Source organism: Sceloporus occidentalis, unplaced genomic scaffold, assembly GCF_023333645.1.
Source record: "Sceloporus occidentalis isolate IW3139 unplaced genomic scaffold, rSceOcc1.0.p SCAF_214, whole genome shotgun sequence".
NCBI lineage: Eukaryota > Metazoa > Chordata > Lepidosauria > Squamata > Phrynosomatidae > Sceloporus > Sceloporus occidentalis.
The window spans coordinates 1,154,686-1,177,835 of NW_028317194.1; the positions used below are offsets into that span (position 1 = coordinate 1,154,686).

The window sequence follows — 23,150 nt, forward strand, 5'->3', positions numbered from 1 at the left end:
CGGGGGCCCGTACAGATGGTTCTGGCCGAGCGGGGGCCTGTACAGATGGTTCTGGCCGGTTAGTATTTCAGAGGGGTCATCGCGGGACATTTTGTTGGCCTGGCAGAGATCTGTGGATCTGTGGGCGGTGGTCCTAGCTGGTGGATGTGGCGTCTGCAGGCTAAGGAAGGTAAAGACACCCTTATTCCAGTATTTATGTAGAAATGTCTCAGAATTTCGGACGATGCATTGGACTAATAGGTTAATTGTAACCTGTTTGATGGCACTAAAAACATTCACAATGTCTCATAACCCTCAACCAACGCGCAGGTAAAATTCTTGGGATAATGAGACAGAATATACCTCTCCAAACACCACGTTATCGAATCCGTCGATTGCCTCGCTGTGGTTGGAGACTCGGGGCGCATCGTTCAGGTTCTTTTTCCGTTTACGATACAGCAGATAGGCAGCCGCCAGGCAAACCAGGGCCAGGAGAACGCCGAGGACAATGGCCGCTATCTCCTTTGCGTTACTCTTCCCTGAAAACACAGAGTAACTCGCAGTCTGGTAATGGAATGGATGTTGTTCCGTGACGGAATTTCATACATTTTTTATTATCACTTACCCTTTTCTGTTTTCTTTGCGTTGCACGGTAAATCCAAAGAGTATGCCACGTCGTCTAGTGAGATGGTAGTGGGGTGCGCGTGAGACCCTTTGGATGCTTCAAATACAATCTGTACACGAGACATGAGACCAGCCCCTAATTACACAGATACCATTTTAAACTGAAACGTAACGCTTCGAAGAGCCGCCCGGGGTACCTGGAACTCCGCCGTGCTGTTGATCTGCAGCTGCACTTGTTGCCAGTCGCCGCTGTGGTAGCCGTGAAGGACCCAGAGGGGCTGCAGGCCGTGACTACTGGCCAAATACAGGACCAGCTCTCCCAGGTCTGGCTTGGACAGAGAACACAAATCCAGATGTTTTTCATACATCGATCCAATAAATTAATAACAATGTCATGTGGGTCACTACCGTAGCCTATGGACGAGCCGCATAAAACTCCAGTATACCTCCCATATACCTCTAATGGCCAAGTGCTCGGTTTAAGGCTGACGAAGGTTAGCGGTGGGGTATTTAAGTCACGCCGGTTAGGCTGGGTGTTTGCGTGTCTATCTGTTCACTTACGGGCACGGTCCGGGGAATCCGTGCGGTACCAGAAAGTGAAACAGGAGCTGGCTGTGGCCGGGAGATGTTCGCTCATCATCCATGCGGAGCTCCCTTCCGCGTGCATCACTCCGGTATCCACAAAGGGATAATGTCCTACGGGGGGAGAAGAGAATCAGGCTCATGACCCCAAAGATTGGCTTACGGTGTATGGTGGCCCTCACATTTCATTAATGATTTGTGTGATATGCACTTGAAGAGCTGATCAGTTCTTGGTTATTATTGTCTGTGAAATCTGAAGATGCCAACAATGAATATCAGTTATTATTCCGTTGGTGTCTTACCTTCTGGGGTGCCGAGAGTGTGATCTTTCTCCAAGGCCGAGTTCTTGGTGGTCAGGGCAGCTCCACTGGTCCAGTCCCAATCATACGTGTCCATCAGTGGAATACGCGTGTTGGTCCAGGCGCAGGAACCGGATTCAAAGTCGCACGTGGCTGGGGATGATAATACTCATACTGTGACCTCTCCGAACAAACTGTACGTTCACCCCGTACTCTTAAATTGTGGCTTGGCCATTACTATAAGCGGATGTGTACCGATAGTATGTACTCTCTAGGTGCGGGGTGCATGTAAACATGGAAGTTCATACAATACATTTGTCTCACGGTAACTGTTACAGGTGGTGACACAAAAAACATGGCGGAAGGCACAAAGTAGAATCTAGACACGTGGTCATGGCCGTATTTCTCACGGTTCAGATGGGAGGCTTTACCTTCCGGTGTGGGCATAACCCGAGCGACCCGTACCTGCTTCATCACAGGGATGGTGGCTCATGTGAACATCATCAACAGCAATAAAGCTCCGATCTCCTCCAGCGCCAACAGCTTCAAACTTCAGCTGCACAGAATACATTGGAAGGACCATGAGATGACCTTAATCCGATAGAACTTTATGTCCACAAAGTTGTAGGTGAGTCTATTGCCAGGGTAAAAGCACCCCATGCCTCTCCTTCCCTTCTCTGGGGTAAATTCAGCAACCATTCCGAACCCTGCCCCAATAAAAACCTTCTTACCAACCACTCATGGTCAGACTGGAGCTTCACACTCCGATAGTGCCAGCTGTCTCCATGAGCCCCACTCATGCTAAGCAGACGCGTCTTTGTGTGGTGCTTGCCCGAATTCTCCACCTTATAGACGTTAAGTGTTCCTGTGAATAACATCTCTGTCAGCGCCTACAGCCCTCAGACTCACAACTCAGACTCAGCCCTCAGACCCAACCTATGTCAGGACTACTCACCTGACTTACTGCCACCCAGCTGGTACCAGAAGCTCAGGCATTGGAGGGCAGGCTGGGTATTGTACCAACCTGATGTCAGAACAGCTGTCTTTTTCTTTGGCAAAGTAGAAGCGCTGGTATCGACAATGATGTAATGACCTGTGACGGTAGCGGATTACAGCCATAAATCCTAGCGTGTTCTCAGCCATATTCCATGCGCCCAGGGCATTCAAACTGCTGCCCCAGACTCTCACGGGTCTAGAATCCCTCCTTCCCAAATTAAATGTTGTCCCCAAGGTTATGCGCGACCCCAATGTATCCGCATCCTGACCCTAAATTACCTTTATCAGCTTCTAAGTCTTATTCCTATCATGGCTGGTAGTAGATATTATCATCATTACAATTATTATTACTCTATTATTACTTTATTTATACAGAATGATGATGAATGGTTTTGTTATATCTAACGGTACCGGCGTGGAAGGCACTCGGGATCTTAAAATTCAGGGAGGTTAGACAGCAATCATCAGATTGAGGAGGACCGTCCACCGTAGCTGGTGGCTACCTGTAATCGTCTGCAGCGTATGATCGAAAAAGGGTCCCCCGTGAGGCTTGGCTTGCAGGCTCTGCTGTCTCCACCAGTGGTTGTCCCCCTCCGTGGTGAAGCCGCAGGTTCCGGCCTCAAAAGAGCAGTGCGTGGAAGCTGCGCAGGGACTGGATCTCACAGTGATATCATCGATGGATATGTGGCCCACGGAACCATCGCGGACTGCGTCAAGGATCAGCTGCCAGACAGGAGGCGATGGTAACAACACTAACCACTCACCCCCGACACAGTACCCTCGCCAATCTACATCACACAAGATCACCCCGGCGCCAATCTTCACATACCTGATACTTAATCTTGGCTGGGTGTGAGAGAGGAATGGATTCATGGTGCCACATGTTCCCGCGGGTGCCGGAGACAGTCCAAAGTAATGTCTCCTGACCTCCGTCGTATTTAATAAACAGGTTCAAGGTGCCTATAATGCATACGAGACGAAAGCTGTGAATATTATACTATGGGTATGAAAATGGGGGATAATGGTGCGTAGAACCAAAAACCATGAAAAATCCCCAAAATGCATAAGCAACTTAATTACAAAACAACCTAGAAATCTCAAATCTATTTTTAATTAAAAAAAAAAAAAAAATTGTTTCATCCAATGCCTGAAATCCTGCCTCTATCTCTAGTTATTAGGGTTTTGATGCAAGACGGTACTCAATGTACACAGAATGTCTGAAACATGGTACACGTTGTATATCGAGAGGATGGAGGGCAAAACGTACCTGCGTCTGGTCCCCCTATGCGGTAATACAGCGATAGGCACTGGGATCTGGATTCAATGGATTGTAGGTAAGTTATAAGACGGGCTTTACCCCCTCGATCCATGCGGGACCCTCCGGCTACATACAGGTAATTACCTGCCAGAGAGAAAGAAAACCAATGGATAGAGGAGAACGAGAGGCTCCAACCCTGGGGCTACATGCAGCAAATGGTTACGGATACAGAATATGGATTAAAGCATTGACCATATAGTGAATGCATCGATTCCATACATTTCACCTGCAAACACCCTAATGTTACAAAAGCTACAAACACAACACAGATCAAAAGACAGATTTCCACTGTAAGGCCGTGCCGCTGGGCACTATATTAGCATCTACCACTTCTGCTGGGAGGCTGTTTCACCTGTCTACCACCCTCTCCTAAAGCCCTGCACCTGGCCTTCCCAGTGGAAAGCGTGCAGACTGCAGGCTGCAGACTTATCTAGTAGTCCTGCCGGCGCCATATTGAATTTGAGAACTCACCGTTCCCCGTGGTGTGATCGGCCAGCGTTCTTTGTTCCCAGTCGATGTCGTCTGTCTGATCCTGGTACCAGCCGCAGAGGCCAGTCTCAAAGTTACAGGTTACAGACCCTGAGGGGTAACAATAAGAATCAAAGTATTATGGGCAAGGCTCTCGAACATAAATCCATTCTGTACCATCTTATGCAATTTAAGAGACATCAGGGGAGAGAGAGGTCTCTGCACTCCCTCCCACAACATCACCGGAAGAGGTGGTCATTCGTAGCCCAGGGCTGATGGACCCCATGGGCGGTCAAAGTTATGGCACCACCGTACCACACTCTAATGCCTTCAAAGTCATCTTCAGTTGTAGTGTTCCGTCACAAAGGTCTCTACCACGTTTGTGAAAAGATCTCAAGTGGACGGTACACAGAACGTGACTCCAGAAGTTCTGAAGCGGTTCTGTATAACTGCAGCGATATAAATACCAAAGGTACAAATCACTGTGTGGATATGAGTCGGGGTACAGAATACCTGTATTGTTAAGAGAGGCCTGTTTGTCACATTCCAGAAATGTCATGCTTTTCACGACTGCCCCCCACAGCCCACCAGGAAGAGGGTCCACGGAGCCCGACAAGACAAACTGAAATGGAAAATCAAAACAAACAAGTCATCCCGGATCTCAGAGCGGCTGATCGTCCCCAAAATCATGCTTACGTTAAGTTTGTTTCAGAGTGTAACTTTGTATCACCTTTAGATCACATGTGTGGAAAAGTTACCGATCCAGATAAAATGGGACATGACCATTACCCAAAACCACCCAAAGTCACCAACCATTGGTACACATCCCCTTATAGTAATGGCCAGCTGAACAAAAATCATGGGACTGCAGTCGTTTTGGTGAAAGGGATCCATTGTGATCAAATGGATGGGTAACAAGAATCTCATCTGGGGTCGGTGCAACCATCCAGGACTCGCTCTTGGTAAGGACCCCATGGCCCGGTGGTGCTCCTGGTGAATGGGACCATAAGTAAAGCTGGCCGGTAACCTCCTGTTCCACTTCATAAATTGAGATTAATAATTATCTCGGGCAACATCCCAATGATGTTTTCTGTAGATCATTTCACTAAATTTCCTACAGTGCTACATATGTTTCAAAGCAAATGTTGGATCTGTGGGGTCAATACCTGGAACGGCTGAAGCCTCTCTCCCACCGGAATCAAAGCGCTTCTCCAGGATCTGCTGTGGCCCCGGCTCTGCCAGATCTGCGTGTGTGTCCGCAGCTCTGAGTCCAATACATGTATAGACAAGGAGCCTGCGATCAGAAGAACACAATGAGGTCTCCTGCACGCCGGTACCCGCCAGCTGTCTATTCCCTTTTGCCACTTATACATTATGGTGCTAATTACTAGCTGATGCCCACTCGGATTAAGGTGACCGTGGCATCTCTGGAGGTCGACCTCCAGCAGGGCTCAGTAACCCTATTCTCCATCGTCCTCGGTCATTTTGGGTACCTGCTGGTCCACTGTTAAAAGAGTAGGTCATGTTCACCATGCAGGAAGGTATGCTAGGGCACAATGTAGGGCTGAGGATCACGGCATTTGTTAGAAGGTTCCCTTCGGCGTGCGTCACCCCAAGATGCCCTGAAAGGAAGATATATGGTTAATTAGCAGATGGGACTTGTTTTGCGCCACTGCCTTGGGGTTTTAGTAAGATTTAGAAAGCACTGAATACAAAGTATTTAATTACCTGAGACGCCCTCTTCCGGGAAGGTCTTTATGTCTCCGCTCCACCTCTGCACCCCGATACTGACGTCCTGCCAGCCTTTATTATCCCCCTCAAAATCATAGCCGTCTAAGGGCAGAAATTGCATATATTAAACAATCCGATAAAAACTAATTTCAACAGAGAGCAATAATATAGTTTCTTAAGTTGGAACCTGATTTTGCTAAAGATCCTGATTCTATACATTCTATAGAATTATGTCAGGAGATCCAATTCTCTTCTGATAACCCATAATTTGGGTCCGCAAGCACCACGTGATATTAGGGGTAATTATGGGGCATCTTACCAGGTATTGTGTTGCAGGCTGCCTTCCCGGGGCTGCGCACCTCCGCGAGCGTTGGAAAGCTCTGAATTTCTAGATTTGTATCCCGAGTTTTATTTCCTAAGTAAAAGACGCAGAGGGTTACCATCACAGATCCGTTTGTATTTCCATATTATCCCGGGAAAATTATTAAAAATATCTTACAAAAGAGCCATTTTCATTGCTGATTTAAAATACATGTTGCTTTTTTAAAGAAGAAATTTGTCGTCCCCCCCCCAAAAAAACAGAGTTTTGCTCAGATTTTGAAGTTTCATGTTTCCAGCCTCGGAGACAAGAGAAGAGCAGTCAGGGTCTGCATTAGGTGAATCGCTTGGTCTCATAACCTTATCATAGGATTTTTGTTTCAATTTTACCCGGCAGGACACATCCGGGAGACCAGATGAGATCATCCAGGGCAACACCGGGGTCGGCTCCTTTACCCGCAACACCCGTGATGGTGACCTATAAGCAGAGACGATATGTGAGAATTAATATATACGCACCAGCTCAGATATTTTATGAGACCTTCTCCAATGGTCGTGTTTTATAAAGAGTAATGTAAAGTGTAAAAATGTAGCACACGAGGTCCCTTTAAATGGTGTTTAAAAGTGATTTGACGTCTACAATGGCCACACAACTTGTGTAAGCGTAACAGCATCATGAAGACCTTCATTGTGTGCAAACCTGGTGTCTCCAGATAAGACGTAGAGAGCCCTTAAGTGGGGTCTATGGGGAAAACCCAACAAAACAGCCCCCAATTACCAGGGGAGAACCTTAAATACATATCCAAGTCTGTAACACCGTTACCTGAAATGGCTCTTGGGAAATAGGAAAGGTGACCTTCTCTCGGAGCCACACCTCGGCCCTCTGTCCCACTCTTTCCAACATGACGTTATCCTCGGAGGAACTGGTGTTGCGGTAACTGATAGCCAAGCGGTTTTCTTCTGAGCCAGCCGTGAGATAATACAGTACGAGCTGGAGACAGACAAAGCCGTATGTGTTATTAAGAGGTGGGAATGAGAGACACGCTGGATCAGAGGTCCACGGAACTCACCGCACAGGCCATGTTGTCTTGGTTCCGAATACCTGGGATGACCAACGTTGCGGTTCCATCGTTCACCCGGAGAAAGGAACCTATTGTTATGACATCATCAGTGAGTTCTTAATGTTAACTTTGTAACACGTCGTAAACTGGCCTGTGATTCATTTAGGAGGAGCATATAAACATTTATCGCTACATTAAAAGGAATAAAACAGAATATATTTTATAACAGGGTGTTTTAACATAATGCATTTTACACAAAGTATTCAGAATGTCTAATGAACAGCCTCCCAGCAGAAGTGGTAGAGAGTAACACAGTGAGGGGATTTAAACAAGAAAGGGATAGGCATACGGTACCCACCGGATCTGCTGTTTGTTGTGTGATCCCGGCCTGGCTTGGAGCTGAACCCGTTGACTTTAAACCAGGTAGACGTCCAGTTGCATGTCGCATTTTCAAAGGTGCAGAAGGTGAATTTTTCTACATTCAAAATTTAAAAATTTAGTTAAATAATAATAGTAAAAGCAAAAAGGTTGAAGTTCTCTGTAGCACAATGTGGCCATTCGGACCTGCGCAGAATCATTTGACATTCACATCTTTAATTCACGGCTGGAGACGAAAAGAAATTACCCACCACAGCTGCTCTCATCGGATCTATCTCCGCAGTCGTCGGTTCCGTCACATACGGATCTTTCCTCGACACACGACCCGCGGTCACACTGGACCTGCCCGGCGTGGCACCCCGTCTCTGGTGCTGTAGACATGCAGGGAAAAGTGATTTGGCGACAGTCTACCTCCCAACGACCGAATAGCAACCATTGCACAGATATATTGGGTGACATCCACTAACTGAGATAAAATGTATCTCTGTCTCCTCACAATCGTGTTTTTTCCCCGTTGCAATCTATGGGAGGATGGCTATTCAATTACCGATGGCCATTATATCCAGGGTGCCCCTCAGGGCCAACCCCAACCCCACTTTTGCCGTAGAAGGGGTACCTGAGAGAGCGCAGTGGCGGAATTCTATATCGTCGATTGCGATGTTTCCTTGGGTATTGGGCTCCCAGGTGGAGGACACGGTAAGCTGCAAGGTAGAGAAAATCTGTCGGCAATCTGATGAAGGTAAATGGTGGAAACCTGGAACAGGTTCTTGGGAGTATAAAAGGTTAATGTTTAATTATGATTTCAATTTCTGGAAGTTAAACTATAATCATCCCCTGAATATCTCTCCTGATATTTCATATTTCATATTTTGAAAGTTTCATTGAAACAGGCGAAAGGTAAAAAAATAATATTTGCCAATTTTATGAGCAAACCTGGAACTCTCCGGGGATCCGACCGGTGTAGACCACCGCCCGCTGCCAGGACAGAGAGCTTCTTTGGGGGCTTTGCCACAAATTGAAGGTCTGGGCACCGGCCGTCAGCTGCAGAGACAGACTCCCATTTCCAGGAGAATCTGAAAAGACAAAGTACTCGATGTAATAGACAGATCTGTAGAAGAAGCTGAGGGATCTGAATTGTGTGTTTAATAGAACTTGTGGAATCTAACAATATATTGTAACAATTCTTTTATTTCAGGGTTGTTGTTTTTTTGTTATTTAACCATCCATCTGCCCCCCCCCCCCATTGTCTAGAGATCTTTAACCAACCTGTGACAGCAGCCTGGAAAAAACCTGCTTTAACCCAACACATAGTGATCACCACGCGGTGACGGTCGTCCAGACAGAACCCTCGTAACACGCTGTATTTAGGTTTTCACACATATATGTAATGACCCATACAGGTGCACGTACATACAGCCCTCAGAGTCTGATACCTGAATCCCACGAGTGATAGTGAAGATGGACCTCACAGGTAGCCGCTGCATCTCGAAGTACTGGGGATCTGAGGGTGGCCATTACGGTAGACTTCATGGTGTGACCGGTGGCCATAAACCAACCTGTATAGCACGGCAAAACATTTTTGTAGTAAAAGGCAACACATGGAGCTTTTAGGTATGAGACTATAGGCCATACGGGTTACAAGGAGGATCACTGGTCTTCAGATGCCCTACATGAGCATTAAACCTACACGTTTACTGGCGTCCATGACACCGGTGGGTCCATCTACCTGCCTGGTGCACCAGGAGGTACCCACGAGACACTGAATGCATAAACTGAGGGACTCTTAAGGACACAATGAGTAACACTGGCCCTCTCAGATCCATACGTGACACCCTGAGCTTCATTACCCCATCTGTTCCCCAATGTGTGGTCGCCGTGGGAATGGGAACCCCAGAATTTGGAGCTTAGACGATCTCTGGACCATTGGTAGGAAGAGGTACTAATGTCTTTCCATCCACAGTCGTCCAGCTCAAAGTCACAGCTGAAGGACGCTCCAGACACAGCTGATTCCTTATGGTAACCTAAGGGGTAAAAAAAAAAAGTAGCACAAGATAAAATACCCCACCAGGAGAGCCAGGGGTAATATGGTGACATCTGACATCTAAACATGACAACCCCGGTGATACAATAACCTGCTGTGCTCGGCGTCATGAAAGTCAGGTCATATATTATCAGCACAATGTAAATCTCACAACGTACTACTCACCGCAGTGCCGCTCATCTGCACAGTCCCAACAATCGCAGATAAAGTTACAGAGTGTCTCTGCTGGGCTCCCGCACCCAGCAGAGGTGGTAGGGGGAGCTGAGGGGGCAAAGGAGACAAATATTAAAGTGAAGTGTACCAGCTTGTACTATTACCTCACGATGTACCGGGTTTATTTAAAATGCTCAACCCCCCTGTAACCCAACGGTTACCTGAAGCTACCTGCGGGCACCTGTCCACAAAATTAATAAAAATTATAAGAATAACGATAACTTTACCTGCACAAGACAGGGCCAGCAGGAGCAGGGAGATCCGCAGCCCGTGCATGATCCAAACCGCGAGAGCTCAGGGGATGGGAAGGAGTGAAGCGCAGACGAACAGGAGTGGACTTTCACCCACGGGATCTGCTAGAAAGACAGCTACACCGCGCATGGAGAGCACAGCGATCAAGCACAAAGTGTCACTTTAACACAGACAGGACTGTGACAGTCAGGGTGGGGGTTTAACTCTTCTGAGTGTGGACTCACATTGCTCACTTGCTTGGCACTCAAATGGTTAAAAAAAAGGGGGTAAAATATTCGAAGACCCTGTTCTCTAAATGATCTCTACATTACGCTGCTCTTCTCCACAGACAGAATCGGGTTTATCGAAGATTCTTTTTAGAAACGTTATTATTTGATAAAAACGATTTAAAAAAAATCTCTCTCTATACTCGACATCAGTAAAACGCTTGCCTTTTCGCATACACGTAAGCAGAGGAGCCACGAAACGTGACAGTCTTGCAAGCTTCCAGTCTTCCGCTTTACCTTCACTGCTGCGTAGTAGATCTGTTAATGAGATATGGGAACTGGGAACTATTAGTGTTTGCCCCAGAGTCTCAGGGTTTTTGCCCCAATCTCAGGGAGACGGGGCCGATTTATTTAGAAATAAGTAGCACATGTACTTAGTACCCGAGATTATTTGGGTAAAGGGTTAAGCTGCCAGGGCAATTGGTAGATTCTTGTGGTATGAGGACAAAAGTTCACGTATAAAAGGGGTAGATTGCAGGGTGAAGACGTAGGTTTTCAGGAGGGATTTGCAGGGTGAAGGGGTAGTTCCTCTGAGCTCCAATGAGTTAATACCAACTGCTCACGCTTGTTGCTCTTCTTGGTACGCTTAAGTTCCTACTTAAACACAGGTGTTTTCAGCGATAACAGGTGTGATGCACAGTGGGTTGGCATACAGTGGATAGTCACACGTGCGCCATGTGTGCAGGATCTGTAAGGATCCCTATCTCCTAACCCATTTTGTCTCTTGTAATTCCGTCATACAGCGCTGAGGCTTATGTTGGCTTCATATAAACGATAAAATGTGGGGAACAAACAAGACCAAGTCTGGCACATGCTTTGGGGACGATAAGAATTGGGGAATGTGAAGATTAATAAATTGTTGTGAAATCTGCCTTTTAAACATGACCTTGGAACCGTTGGCACATTCCTGCACTTCATTCCCAGCAATTAAATCATAAATGCTCGTTACCTGGAATTTCCAGCTCCCTCTTCTTAAAGGGACACTGAGGGAGATAACGGTGACATTAGGCTCAAGACACCTCTTCGAAATCTAGATCACCATCACCTATGGCACGGCTGTCCTCTACACCTGGCTGTAGCATATGGTGCCGCGGGACTTTATTGCTGGGCAGCAATTCTCTGACCATAGGGACATGTAGAGCTGCTTTAATGAAAGAACCTCTGACCAATCTAATAATATAAGCAGTGGTGTGCTCTGGGAATAGGAAAGCAGCTTCCAAAACCATTGCTGGGATCAATAATCGAGCTGGTGGCACAATGCCTACCCCTTGCATCCTTCCGACAGCCTGGCTGGTTAGACTAGGAGGCTAAATTTTGGGGTCATCACAGATCCTCCTGCCTTGGAGTTGGGGGCAACCACATACTTGAACCACGATCATGCAGCCACGATCATACCGGTGACCTGTGTTAAGTGCTTTATGGCAGAGATTCCTTCCATGTTAATAGCTACAAAAAAGTGAAATAAAGCCTTTTATCCTGAAAACATGACAGTATCTATTGCTAGAGATATATATATATAGACCCTAGTAACAGCAGTCACAAACATGGCAATATATATATACATATATATTTGCAAACTAAAAACTATGCAGCATGGTTACCGGCCATTTAATGTTGATAAGTAAAAAAAAAATCTAAATTCCCAAGCAATGAGTCAAAAAGCTCAAAGCATGATCTTAACAAGTCACTTAAGAAGGTTTCTGGTAACAATGTTATTTTTTCTGGAACAATAAAATATGACTCTCTTAACCTAAAGTCATTATAAAAGTTTGCTTTATTTACACATCCGACCGAAACGAGCAGGAGGTCCCCAGATAACAGGGCAGCACAGATTGCAACGTGATAAATTTTGGACTAATCTGGGCAGATTTGTGAAATTGCCAACAAGCCATCAGAGTCTCTCTGCGGGTCTTACTGGGAATCTATCCATCGTACAAGATCTGGCCTGGAGATAACGTATAAATTATTTTTATAGCTCATTCCTTCGTCGTTGGGCGGTTTCCATGTTGAAGGGTTTAAGCAGAAAGACAGATCCATGCCAACCATTGTGGAATCTAAGCCCGGTGCGATGCTGGAGTCTTCCTGCCAATGTCACAATCAGAATTGTACAGACGGATGAAGCCGGAAAGCTGGCGCAGAGCGGCGACATTCAGTACACGTGAAAAAGAAGGTTTTCTGCTCACCTATAGAACGGAAGGTTGGATACCACGGAACACAAATGGCACATTTTGCATATTATGCTAATTAATGAAATCAATAAAAATAAAGATAGACAATGCAACTGGTTTTATTCTGGGAAAAAGCCGTCTATTCCCAGTTACAAGCCCACCTTCAGGAAAGCTATAAACATGGATTTTAATGTTTTTTTTAGTAGCCAATGGGAAGTCCTCCAGCTATAATCATACTACGACTCTCATGACTCCCTGCAAGCTCCTGATTGACCAGAGTCTAGAGATAATAACGGGAGCTGAAGTTCAGAATCATCTGGGGAGGTTAATTCATGGCCCCTTTTATAAAGTAAAACTTGATGGCAGCCAAACTACCGGCAATAAACAAAAATTAAAGTACAAAAAACAAAAAGTTGAAAGCAGAATCTCCCATAATAAACATCATACAGAGAATAAAGAGAAATGTGCGTTAGATTTGTAGACTTGTAATAAGTAAGGATCAAACACTCGATTTCAGGATACCTTCCAAATATTAGGAGGTGGTTCACGCAGAAGAAGCGCGCGGGGGTCCCAAGCTGCCATACTGAACGAGACGGTAATTTACAGTCTTTAGAGCATTGGAGTAAAATGCCGCTGTGTGGATGAGGGTCTTGTGACAGGTTAACCTAATACCCCTCGTCGGCCCAAGTCACTTTATAGTCTGGATACTTGGCTTTGATCTTTTCCATGGAAATGGCATGCCTGGCTCGGCCAAAACCCTGCAAGAATAAATCGAGTCCTTAAGGAACTTCCAGCACCATATTAAATACAACCAACGATCAGATCTCATGTGTAAATTAAATTAAAGGGAAGGCGTTAAAAAAGGAAATATTGGATTTCTGTATTGTGAAAATATGCCTCTACACCCAAGAGCTCGTTCTTTAACATGTCATTTTCTTTAGACAGGCGTATAATCAAGTGTTCTATCCAACTGGGAGTATTAAATATGAGATCTTGCCCTATACACATCATTTACTTTATGGGTAGTTATTTCTGAAGAGCAATTTTGTTGCAAAGTTTTAAAAAGGGTCTTATTACCGTAGCAACCCATTTGGATGGTCATATTGGGATATATGTTCCATAGGTTGCTATGGTGACAAGACACATTTTTGTGTCATTTCCAATAAGACGATGAGCTCTAAGAGTTAGTAGGTGATATAATTGCCCCGGGTTACTGCTGGATCATTACCAGAGAGTATCCATAGATGTGGATTTTCTTGTCTTTGCTGGAATGGCGGATCCTGCCTCCTCCCAGACACTCGCAGTCCAGCAAGTCCCCCTTCTCCAGTTCGGCTGCCACCTTGTCGTAGATATCGGCTACAATAAAGGGAAGCTGGGTGAGCCTCAGAGTCATCGATACGCCCCAAAGCACAGTGCTGGTGGGGTAAAAGCTCAGATCATGCACTTTTGGGGTAACCCATTCGGGTCACAAATAAAAAATTGTAACGCGCCCGTGCATAGCACAGAAATCATTACAATGTGTACTCTGGGTCTGTGCTGGGGATGTTGGGGATGTTGGAACCCGCTACAGACCCCAAATTCACACTGACACCAATTACTCCAAAAGCGGATTAATGGAAAATATTTAATGCCATTTCCGTCATTCAATGGCTGGAGACTAGTCAGGGGATAATTATACTATGGAGGTTACATATCAGACTTGAAAAGTGGCCTTATCACCATAGCAACCAATAGGATGGTCCAATCAGCAGTGCTGGTTGCTATGGTGATATCACTTTTTATACATAGCCTCCACCATCATAAGTATATAGTCAGTGGAAGGCAGACAGGTGGGTACAATACAGACTTACTGTTAAATCACATTCTGCCCCATAAGGTAAGAGTCCTGAGCTTCCACAAGACACTAAAGAAATTACCAGCCTCAGCTAAAGCAGGTGACATGGACTACATATCCCAGTACGCCCTGTCAGTAATAGCACTGAGGAGCATTCAGGGAAATGTAGTCCACAGCTGCCGCATTACACTAGGAGGCAGCTCACCGTGGTACTCAGCCCAGCCGTATCCCCGGACAATATCCTTGTAATCATCCGAGCCTTCCTTCACATTCACCCGAATCAGCACGTATTTAAACACGCCATCCGGGTCAATGTCCACCTCAGGGATTCTCGCTAGACCTTCAGCCGCCATCTTTGCCTCATGCACAGGACCGGCCTTGGCGTAATCTCCACTGACCAATAACATAGCAGTTCGCTGACAGCTAGCCAACCAAAACACAGAAAACAGGCGCGCCTCAAAGAGAAGGTTGGAACGTGCGTTCCAGTGACATCAGTGCAATGGAGGTGTAAACATGGCGCTTTTATTACAGTATGAGGTATCCTGTCACCTCAATAATTATTAAGTGGCGTGAATTCAAACTAGAATCATACATACAGGAGAATATGATTCAAACTAAGACTCATCTAATTATTGTAGATGTATAAATATATATAGACATAGATATAGACATGCAACAACACTTTTTTATATATAAATGCTAATTCTGAGGTAATTATGCCATGGTGACTTCAACCCCACTCAGGTTATATGGTGGCATCACCATGGCAACAACCCCAAGATCGCTCTATCAGCTTGAAATTATTTAATTTTGGTCCATGAGTTATCTTCTAGAAGCGATGCTGTGGGCGATATTCTTTTTGCACAAATAATGGACAGCCCCCGCTGCGCAGGCAGAAGGTAGGTCTTGGCAGCTACGCGGAACTGGGCTATTAACCAAGACATTAAGCCAGTAAAAAATACTCATCACTGCGAGGCTGTCCCAGGCTAAACAAGATGGCTGTCCCCGTCGGTTAGCCCTGCAAGGGGCCCGAGCTTTAGTATCTGGAATGAAGCAGGTTGGGGATGTTTTGTGAGTCCCCTAGGGTAACCAGGGGCCAATTTAACACAGGGCACCAGCTCCATCCAAATTGCAGCAATCGGCCCAAACATCAGTTGGCATGGTGATTGCACCACTTAACACTAGAATTGCCCACCTTGGGCCAGAAACCTTAACAAACTCTTTGTCGCATTCCTGTCTCCCCTCTTTAGTTAATCGTTTTCTTCTGATTATTAAGTAGTAATAAGTAGTAATTATTAGTTTTGGGGGTAAATTCCACCAAAGATGAACCTCGTTCGTTATAATCCAATAAGAATAATGGAACGTGAATAATTAGAATTCCTTCTGTTTAATGCTTTTAGGGAAAAGAGGTTGCAGCATCCAATGACATTATCTTCTTCTCTTCGAGGATCACTTCTATATCCGGGCCTCCATAATATCCCTGGGTCTTCACCCTTCGACGGAAGACTTTCTCGCAGGAAGGTGCACTGTTTATTTTATTATCACGTATGTGCTAACGTGTAATTTTGTATGATAATATACATGGCAGCCTGCATACAAGTCAATTTGATGATAGCACCAATGGCAGCCATTTTTAAATCCCTTTTACACATGACAGGATTACCTCCTAAAAGCAAGAAATACTAAGGGCTAACTACATGTTTTAGTCGCTGCTGCATGCTTCGGGTGCAACTCAATATCGTAATGTTTATTGTTAATCATTTAATATTGATTTATAAATTAATATCAATCTGTTCTAAAGTTACATAACCCTTTGTGATGAATCGTTTTCACTTACGTGGCAAAATGCTGATATGTTGATAGTAAAAGTACGAACTCTTAATTTATTTCTGATATTTAGTATCCGGTGCTCAAGGTAAGTTGTCAATTATTTTGGAAAAATAAAACTTAAAAACACGGCTTGGGTGTAGCGGTAACCTACAACCTGCTCCAATGGATGTCGAATTCTCTTATAAACAGATGGGAAAAGCGTAAAAAACAATTGCAAATAATACTGTAATTAGGGATTTAAATTAAATTATGTTAAATCAGGTTAGCTCAGTAACCTTTAAGTGTTTATTGCCCGTGATGGGGTCAGGGTGATAACATAAATACCCCCATGGATAAAACCCTATCTTATACGTAACATAGGTGGCTACCTAGGGCACTGACCCGGATCCATCGTACATCAGTGATAAAGTGCATGCCGGAGGGGTACCAGAGACATAGTTTATCTATGAACCCAGAAATCCCCAGATTACCCCAGCCTGCATTGCCACAAAAAACTAACTTGTTGGGCATTTAGCATTTCTATTTGTTTAAAATAAAGTTTTAATTTTACTGTTCACCATCCCCTGAAACACTTACAAGTCTTCTACGATCGAGCCACATAGAAAACAAAACCTACATAATATACACAGCAACACACAACAATATCAATTACAAAATTTAATAAATATTGATTTCTATACTTCTTTAATATCACCTTTGTCATTCTTAATAGCTATAAACATACATTTAATTCTATTTGATTATTAAGGAAGGTGGGTCATCTATCTCCAAACAAATATACAGTTTCAGGCAAAGCGCTGGCATCAGGAACGACTTTCTGCACCAGTGATATTGTTACAATAAGGCCTAAACTCTAAAACTGTCTTTGACAATAAATAACATCCGTGTCTAAATAGTGCAGTTACTAAAATATACTTAGATAATGTGTTTAAAATGTGAGCATACGCAGCTGTGTTATCAGGTCCAGCGATGAACAAACGGGTTTCCGTTACAAGCAATATATGAAATAAATACAAAAAATAAAAGCCTAGCTGAAAGCTAATGCAAGCCACAAGCCCATAGCGGTTACATTTCATGTAAATAACCTTTAAGAGCTTATTAAATGGGAGAAGTCACCCTAGTCATTTAAGATACCTTCCTCGTTACTTTATAATGTGGGATTTCTTAAGATATATTTCTTAACTATTTTTTAAAAGACAATTTTTGCATTTTTTTTAAATTAATGAGCAACTGCATAATTATATTTAATTTATGAAACACACGCCCTTTCTCAGTCATTTACAACTGAACGTAGGACTATTAGGTCAGATTGTGCCCTTGAAGAGTTCACTCCATCAAGACATTTAATGTCACTCAATGTTAAGCCTTCATAGGAAGACTTAACTCTGTAGCAACTCTTGAAGAGGCCACTAAGTCTCCACTCTTCATATAAAGACTTTACTCAATCGCTGTGACGATGAATTTGTGCAATTGCCCGAGACTCGTAACATCAGCGACCTAAACACTGACAATCAGCTTTAAAGAGAGAGTATTGACTATTCATTGGAGGTCAGCTTTTCCTTTGATTACAAGGCCAGCAGGTATCATTTAGGGGCCAGTATATAAACCTAGCACTGGGTGTTTCCTCAGGATTCCCAGTTAAATTTATGACATCAAGCGGATGAACATTTGTGCTTCAAAACCGAGATGGTTGCCGTTCAAGAAAGCAGAAGGTGCGAGAGATAACTACAGAAACAAGTTTGGTCCTGTTTCCGAAGTAGGAACAGTGGAGGCGACACGAAGATTAACCTGCCCTGAAGAGAAATAATTACATGCTAAAGCTCTGGACTTATGGCGTTCCCCACCGTTCCTTGTGGGTTTACCACCACACGCTAATTATTCTTATCGGTAAAGGATAGACAGAATCTAGAACGTGAGAATCCCGCAGCTCTGTCATGCCATCTAGTAATAAATTATTGCATTTCTTAAACTCACATGCTTTCCTAGTATTCTTGTAACACCCACAAAGCACCGCGTGCCACGTGTGCCCACCATGTAGAATTGAAGTTGTCCTTAGTTTCAAATGGAAATCAGTGAAACAGATCTTATGGTTAGCTTTAATCGACACGATTTTAACCAGCCTTCACCGCAGCAGACCTCACGTGTACCCTGTCCTTCTGGGCAGACCTTGAACTCATGTGATGTTTCGTTTTAAACCAAATGGCCAATTCTGTACAGTTGCGCAGCTCTGTGGAGTGTGTGCACATTGTCAATGATACATTATGATATCACCATGGAATATTGCAAGTGCCCAAGAGCCCCTGTGGAGTATTCACTAACAGTTACGATAAAAAATTATTTCCTCACTGGTTCAGTTGAAATTTTCAAACTTTTGAATTATTGTCTGAAACCTGCCATTCTGCACCCAAAAGCAACCATAGTTTGTTGCTGAGCACCAAATACGGAGTGAAAATGGCCAGCGTGACATGCCTTGGAATGGAAACTGATTTAAAAGCCCTGCAGGAAAATCCATTCACAACTCATGATTTTTTTAGGCAATCATATGAGAATGCTGCTGACTACTGAATTTGTTGTATGTGGTCATTTCCATACCCCTAAAATCTATTTTTTTTCCACGTGCACTACAATCTACCCATAATCATCTTAGGAAAACAAACCTGAAAGAAACACTGTAAAGTATCCAAATCCATCATTACAGTTTCTGTCCCATGCATCCTGAATGTTCCTGCTTCCTTCAGGAGGCTCTCAACTTTTTTGATATCTACATAACAGGACTACTCCTGCTACAAGAAAAACTACAAAACAAGAGAATCAGCCGTCGGGGTTTCGGTTCTGGACGCAGCACATGCTGGTGTTACATGAGATCATCCAGCAGGTTGGGGCTGGCCACCCAGTCTAGGGTCCTAGGCTCAGAAGCTGCCATAATCATGCACATGAACTGCTTCCCAGTCCTTCGGTCAATGGGGTAAATGGTGGTAGGTGTGAACCTTTTGTTGCTCTCTACAAACTCGCACAGCTGCTGATAGATCTTGGGATACTCATGGCGAAGGAAGACTCCTCTCATCCTCAGTTCCCTCTGGATGTGGATGAAACAGACTTCCCTGGCCTTCCTGCCCTCTTCTCCCTCTTTATCCAAGTCAGCTGTGCCCGGTGGAGGAGTCAGGATAAGCGTCTCCATATCCTTTTCTTTTTTTGTGATTTTCCTCTCTGGACTCGAAGAGGCTAAGGCTATTTTGGCATACTTACGGATAGTGGGAACATGATGGGCTCTGGATGAGAGACGGTCAGGTCCACCCTGCCCCACTGCCACAGTTACATTCAATAGGAAACATTCCTCAGGGTCGTACTGATTGCCAGCTCCTTGCAGCTCCTTGGCATGTTCTCCTAAATTGTCCGAGTAACACTCTAGTTCCCGCAGGGACAGGTAGGTGGGGGACATCAGTAAACCCTCTAGACCTAGCTGCAAAAAGTTATCTGCAGAACCTGGATTTGGAAACCCCAAGAAGAGTACTCCCCTTCCCCGTGAAAGAAACCCCACCTTGGCAATACGAGAGAAGGCCTTGTGAACCTCATTGTTTTCTCTGCAAAATTTGAGCACATGACGGCACACACTGCCCATGCGGCCATAGATGCAGTTCGCTTTGTGAATGTCCCAGTCCTCGCGACGACAGTTTCGAGAGCAGTAGTATGTGTAGCAGCTGTGGCAGGTCTTAAAGTATAGACAGGCATTGAACATTGTCTCTGTACGCCTGCACTTGGCATTAGAACATGTCAAAAGGTCATCCTCATCAGCACTTAGATCTGGTGAGCAATCTTCTAGGGGCTTGTGAGGACTAGATACTGGCACCTCAGGGAAAGCTCCCCTCCTCTGTCCTCTTTGGGAGTCTGGAAAAGTCGGTGTTGGCTGTTCTTTTAGAGGTCGGCTCTGAAGGTGATGCACCACGTGGCTGTAGGGCTCGGACTTCCGTGGAATCCCTATCATGTCCTCCTTAATCAACTTCCTCAGTTGTTCAGCCAAAGCATCTGCCTCGCTGGGTCTTCGGCTTGATGGTGGTTTATAATCTATTACTAGGTCTGCTATTAGCTCATCAAGTTGCTCAAGGCTGCGGTGTCGGGACGATCTGCTTGGCATCTTCTCTTTGGTAGGATAGGGGACATGAGGTGGATAAGCTGTTGGTGATACTCCTGAATCTATAACATCCCAGCTGGCTGAACGTCTCTCTCCTCTTCCCACTCCGTTTGCCCTCAAGTCATTGTCTGTAATTGTGATCTCTGGTGTAACAAACCATGACCGACCCATTGTGTATCTCCCGCCTACACCGTCGGTTTGGACCTTCTCGACTATAGAATTCTCAGAAAGTGATAGGGCAGCGTACCTCTTCGGAGAACAGGAAAGATTAACCACCACAGGCTGACGTCGGTCGTCAGGAGATAAGGCACGACGTTCGCGGCACAGCAAATTCTCATAGCTGCGACCACGTGATAGTGGGTCCTCTTTCCTTCCACTGGGGTTCAATATATTGTCCCAAGACCTGGAATAGTTTCGGGCGTCTGTTGCTAGTCTCTGTTGGTTCATGCTATATGAAGCATGCCAAGATGAAAGCATCGCCTCTCTTCCAGTAGTCTGCTGGGGGAAAGGCGGCATGTGAATGGTCGGGTAAGGGATTGAACTCTGATCAGGAAAATACCATTCACTGAACTGCAGGGGCGGTGTGCTTTTGGGGTACGGGTAGGTTCTTGAGATAGCTTCCCTTTCTGCGTACTTTGCAATGTCCTCAGCATAGTAGAGCTTGGAGGAAGTGCTCTGAAGTGGATAAGATCTTGGATCTTCCCCGTAATGTGTTTTGGCAGGGATAGTGCGAGGAGGAAAAAAACGAGGGTCTTCTCCATAGAACGTCCGTACTGGGGCTTCCTGAATAGGGTATGGTCGAGGGTCCTCAATGTAATAGGTCCTAGGTAGGCCACTTGGGGTTTCCTCTGTGTAGTATGCATGAGTAGGAGCCCCATGATCAGTAAACTGATGAGGGTAAGTGACACAACCCCTGCTTTTTATAGGAATGCTTTGGCTAAAGCCTGTATCCTCCTCCGTGTAGAAGTATGAAGTTGGAATGGCTGGGTTGCCATATGGCCCACAGTCCCTGCTGGCATACATTGAAAAATCCCTTGGGGAAGCAACACTTTGGTATGGGATCCCTCGGAAATCAGGGGCGTACATCTCTCCCCCAGGGGTACTTGGATAATGTGTGATCCTGTGTTCCATGCTGTAGGAATCACTGGGGGTGGGTGTGCGGGATACAGACATGAGTCTCGCCGTTGGCACAGCTAGGCTTCTGGGTGTGCTAGGTTGTCTTGTGCAGTGAGGTGTTTCACCCCAGGTCTGGCAGGGCTTGGATCCATGAGCAGCATGTTGCAGGACCGCGTCATCTGGTTTGATGTCCACTCGGCAACGCACATGAGGGCTAGACATTTGTTTTAAGCCTTTTGGCTCTTCCACGCAGTTGTTGCTAACACAAAGCGGAGAAATGCGGCTTGCGCTATTGCGCTGCGGTTGCAGCTTTATGGGGTGCACCTCGTTCAGTAGTGCTTTCGTAGAGGCGTAGCTGGCCTCCCTTTTGGGAGAAGCTACAGATTTCTGAGGCTCCCGGGATGCCCGAACGACCTCTCTACCTCTTCTGGCAGTTGGAGGAGGTGACTGAGAAGAAGACATTTGTATAGGGACTGAAGTGAAGGCAGTTTTGACCCTTGGAGCACTCTTTGATCTTGGTCTCCTTCTTGGTTCTTTAACTGTTTCCTTTGACGTATCCACCCCCTGAGACATGTATCTGCCTTCAGATCTGAGAGTGGACCTCCTGCTCACAGGCTGACTAGATGGCTCGGGGGTTCCAGCGCGTCTCTGTGATCCCCTTTGAGATGCTTCCATGTTTGCAGTGTTGGCCAAGGGCTCCTCTAACGACTCAAGGAAGTCAAAGCTGCGGCAGTGCCTTTTGTTGAATGGTTGCTGGTGAAGTTCCGTGCGTTTGGACATGAAGCTGTCACATTGTGCGGTGGTTGGGTGGCTTTGAGAATCCGTGCTCAGGGACACCTTAATGTCTTGATAAGCTGTTAGTATGTCAGGCAGGTCGGTTCGTGTCATCTTAAAGAAGCGGGACTACGTTTCTTCCCTTCAGATCATCTCAACGTGCCAATTTCTGCAAACAGAACAGGACACATGGGTTTATTGTAAGCAAAGTACGGCATAACGAATCTGAGTGAAAAAATGTTAAGTTAAAGCTTGTTTTTTCGCGCTGCAGTTAGTGGAAAAACTTCGTGTGGAAAAACAGACATGGCATTAATGCAATCTTTTACAGACTTGACAATAACAACACCGACCTACACATTTGCCTGTTATGTCTCAAGGAAAACCCATGGCTCGCTGAGACTCTGCCTCTCAGGTCTAGGCTTCGGGATGTAGGATTGCAAAACTGACGGGAAGCCCTGTACCTTCCAGGAGCGTCCCTGTGCCACAACCACAGCTTCAATCACTGGAGATGCACACAGGTTTATTCCGCCCGTTAGATGTTTCTGTGTCTCTCGATTACCGATTTCAAATGCCAAATGGAAACGGACCTATTACAGCAGCCCCCTCAACCAAAACGCTGCCCGAAATATATTCCCAAAAACGTACATTCATCTATAGCTTGTTATAAACAATGTTTCAAAATCTATATATATATAAATATATTTTATAACAAATAGTTCATATTCTTCCCCTCTAATCACGGCATTCCAAAATCTGTGTCAGCAGCGAGCGAA

General features: G+C 45.2%; 3 protein-coding genes across 5 annotated transcripts; all 3 read right to left on the reverse strand.

Moving 5' to 3' along the window:
* Window positions 1–294: 294 nt before the first annotated feature.
* On the reverse strand, window positions 295–10,284 carry LOC149277463 (apical endosomal glycoprotein-like). The gene is made up of 25 exons (XM_089502909.1): window positions 10,236–10,284; window positions 9,961–10,056; window positions 9,602–9,775; window positions 9,169–9,255; window positions 8,688–8,827; window positions 8,371–8,455; window positions 8,006–8,125; window positions 7,386–7,465; window positions 7,139–7,306; window positions 6,706–6,793; window positions 6,317–6,412; window positions 5,995–6,099; window positions 5,760–5,888; window positions 4,270–4,377; window positions 3,748–3,882; window positions 3,310–3,440; window positions 2,984–3,203; window positions 2,440–2,577; window positions 2,216–2,349; window positions 1,950–2,040; window positions 1,488–1,637; window positions 1,165–1,299; window positions 801–928; window positions 605–713; window positions 295–518 (listed from the first exon to the last, which is right to left on the reverse strand). Exons 1-25 carry the CDS (start codon window positions 10,282–10,284, stop codon window positions 295–297), a joined length of 3,120 nt encoding a protein of 1,039 aa, XP_089359035.1.
* A 3,075-nt stretch (window positions 10,285–13,359) lies between these two features.
* On the reverse strand, window positions 13,360–14,881 carry PHPT1 (phosphohistidine phosphatase 1). 2 transcript variants are annotated; one of them, XM_089502935.1, is made up of 3 exons: window positions 14,734–14,881; window positions 13,923–14,050; window positions 13,360–13,452 (listed from the first exon to the last, which is right to left on the reverse strand). In XM_089502935.1, exons 1-3 carry the CDS (start codon window positions 14,879–14,881, stop codon window positions 13,360–13,362), a joined length of 369 nt encoding a protein of 122 aa, XP_089359061.1. The 2 variants fall into 2 exon arrangements, with proteins under 2 accessions (XP_089359061.1, XP_089359060.1); XM_089502934.1 differs by having other exon boundaries at window positions 14,719–14,881.
* A 4,331-nt stretch (window positions 14,882–19,212) lies between these two features.
* LOC149277465 (apical junction component 1 homolog) lies at window positions 19,213–22,491 on the reverse strand. Of its 2 annotated transcripts, none has more exons than XM_089502941.1 (2): window positions 21,572–22,491; window positions 19,213–21,496 (listed from the first exon to the last, which is right to left on the reverse strand). In XM_089502941.1, exons 1-2 carry the CDS (start codon window positions 22,489–22,491, stop codon window positions 19,213–19,215), a joined length of 3,204 nt encoding a protein of 1,067 aa, XP_089359067.1. The 2 variants fall into 2 exon arrangements, with proteins under 2 accessions (XP_089359067.1, XP_089359065.1); XM_089502939.1 differs by having other exon boundaries at window positions 19,213–21,470; window positions 21,537–22,491.
* Window positions 22,492–23,150: the final 659 nt, after the last annotated feature.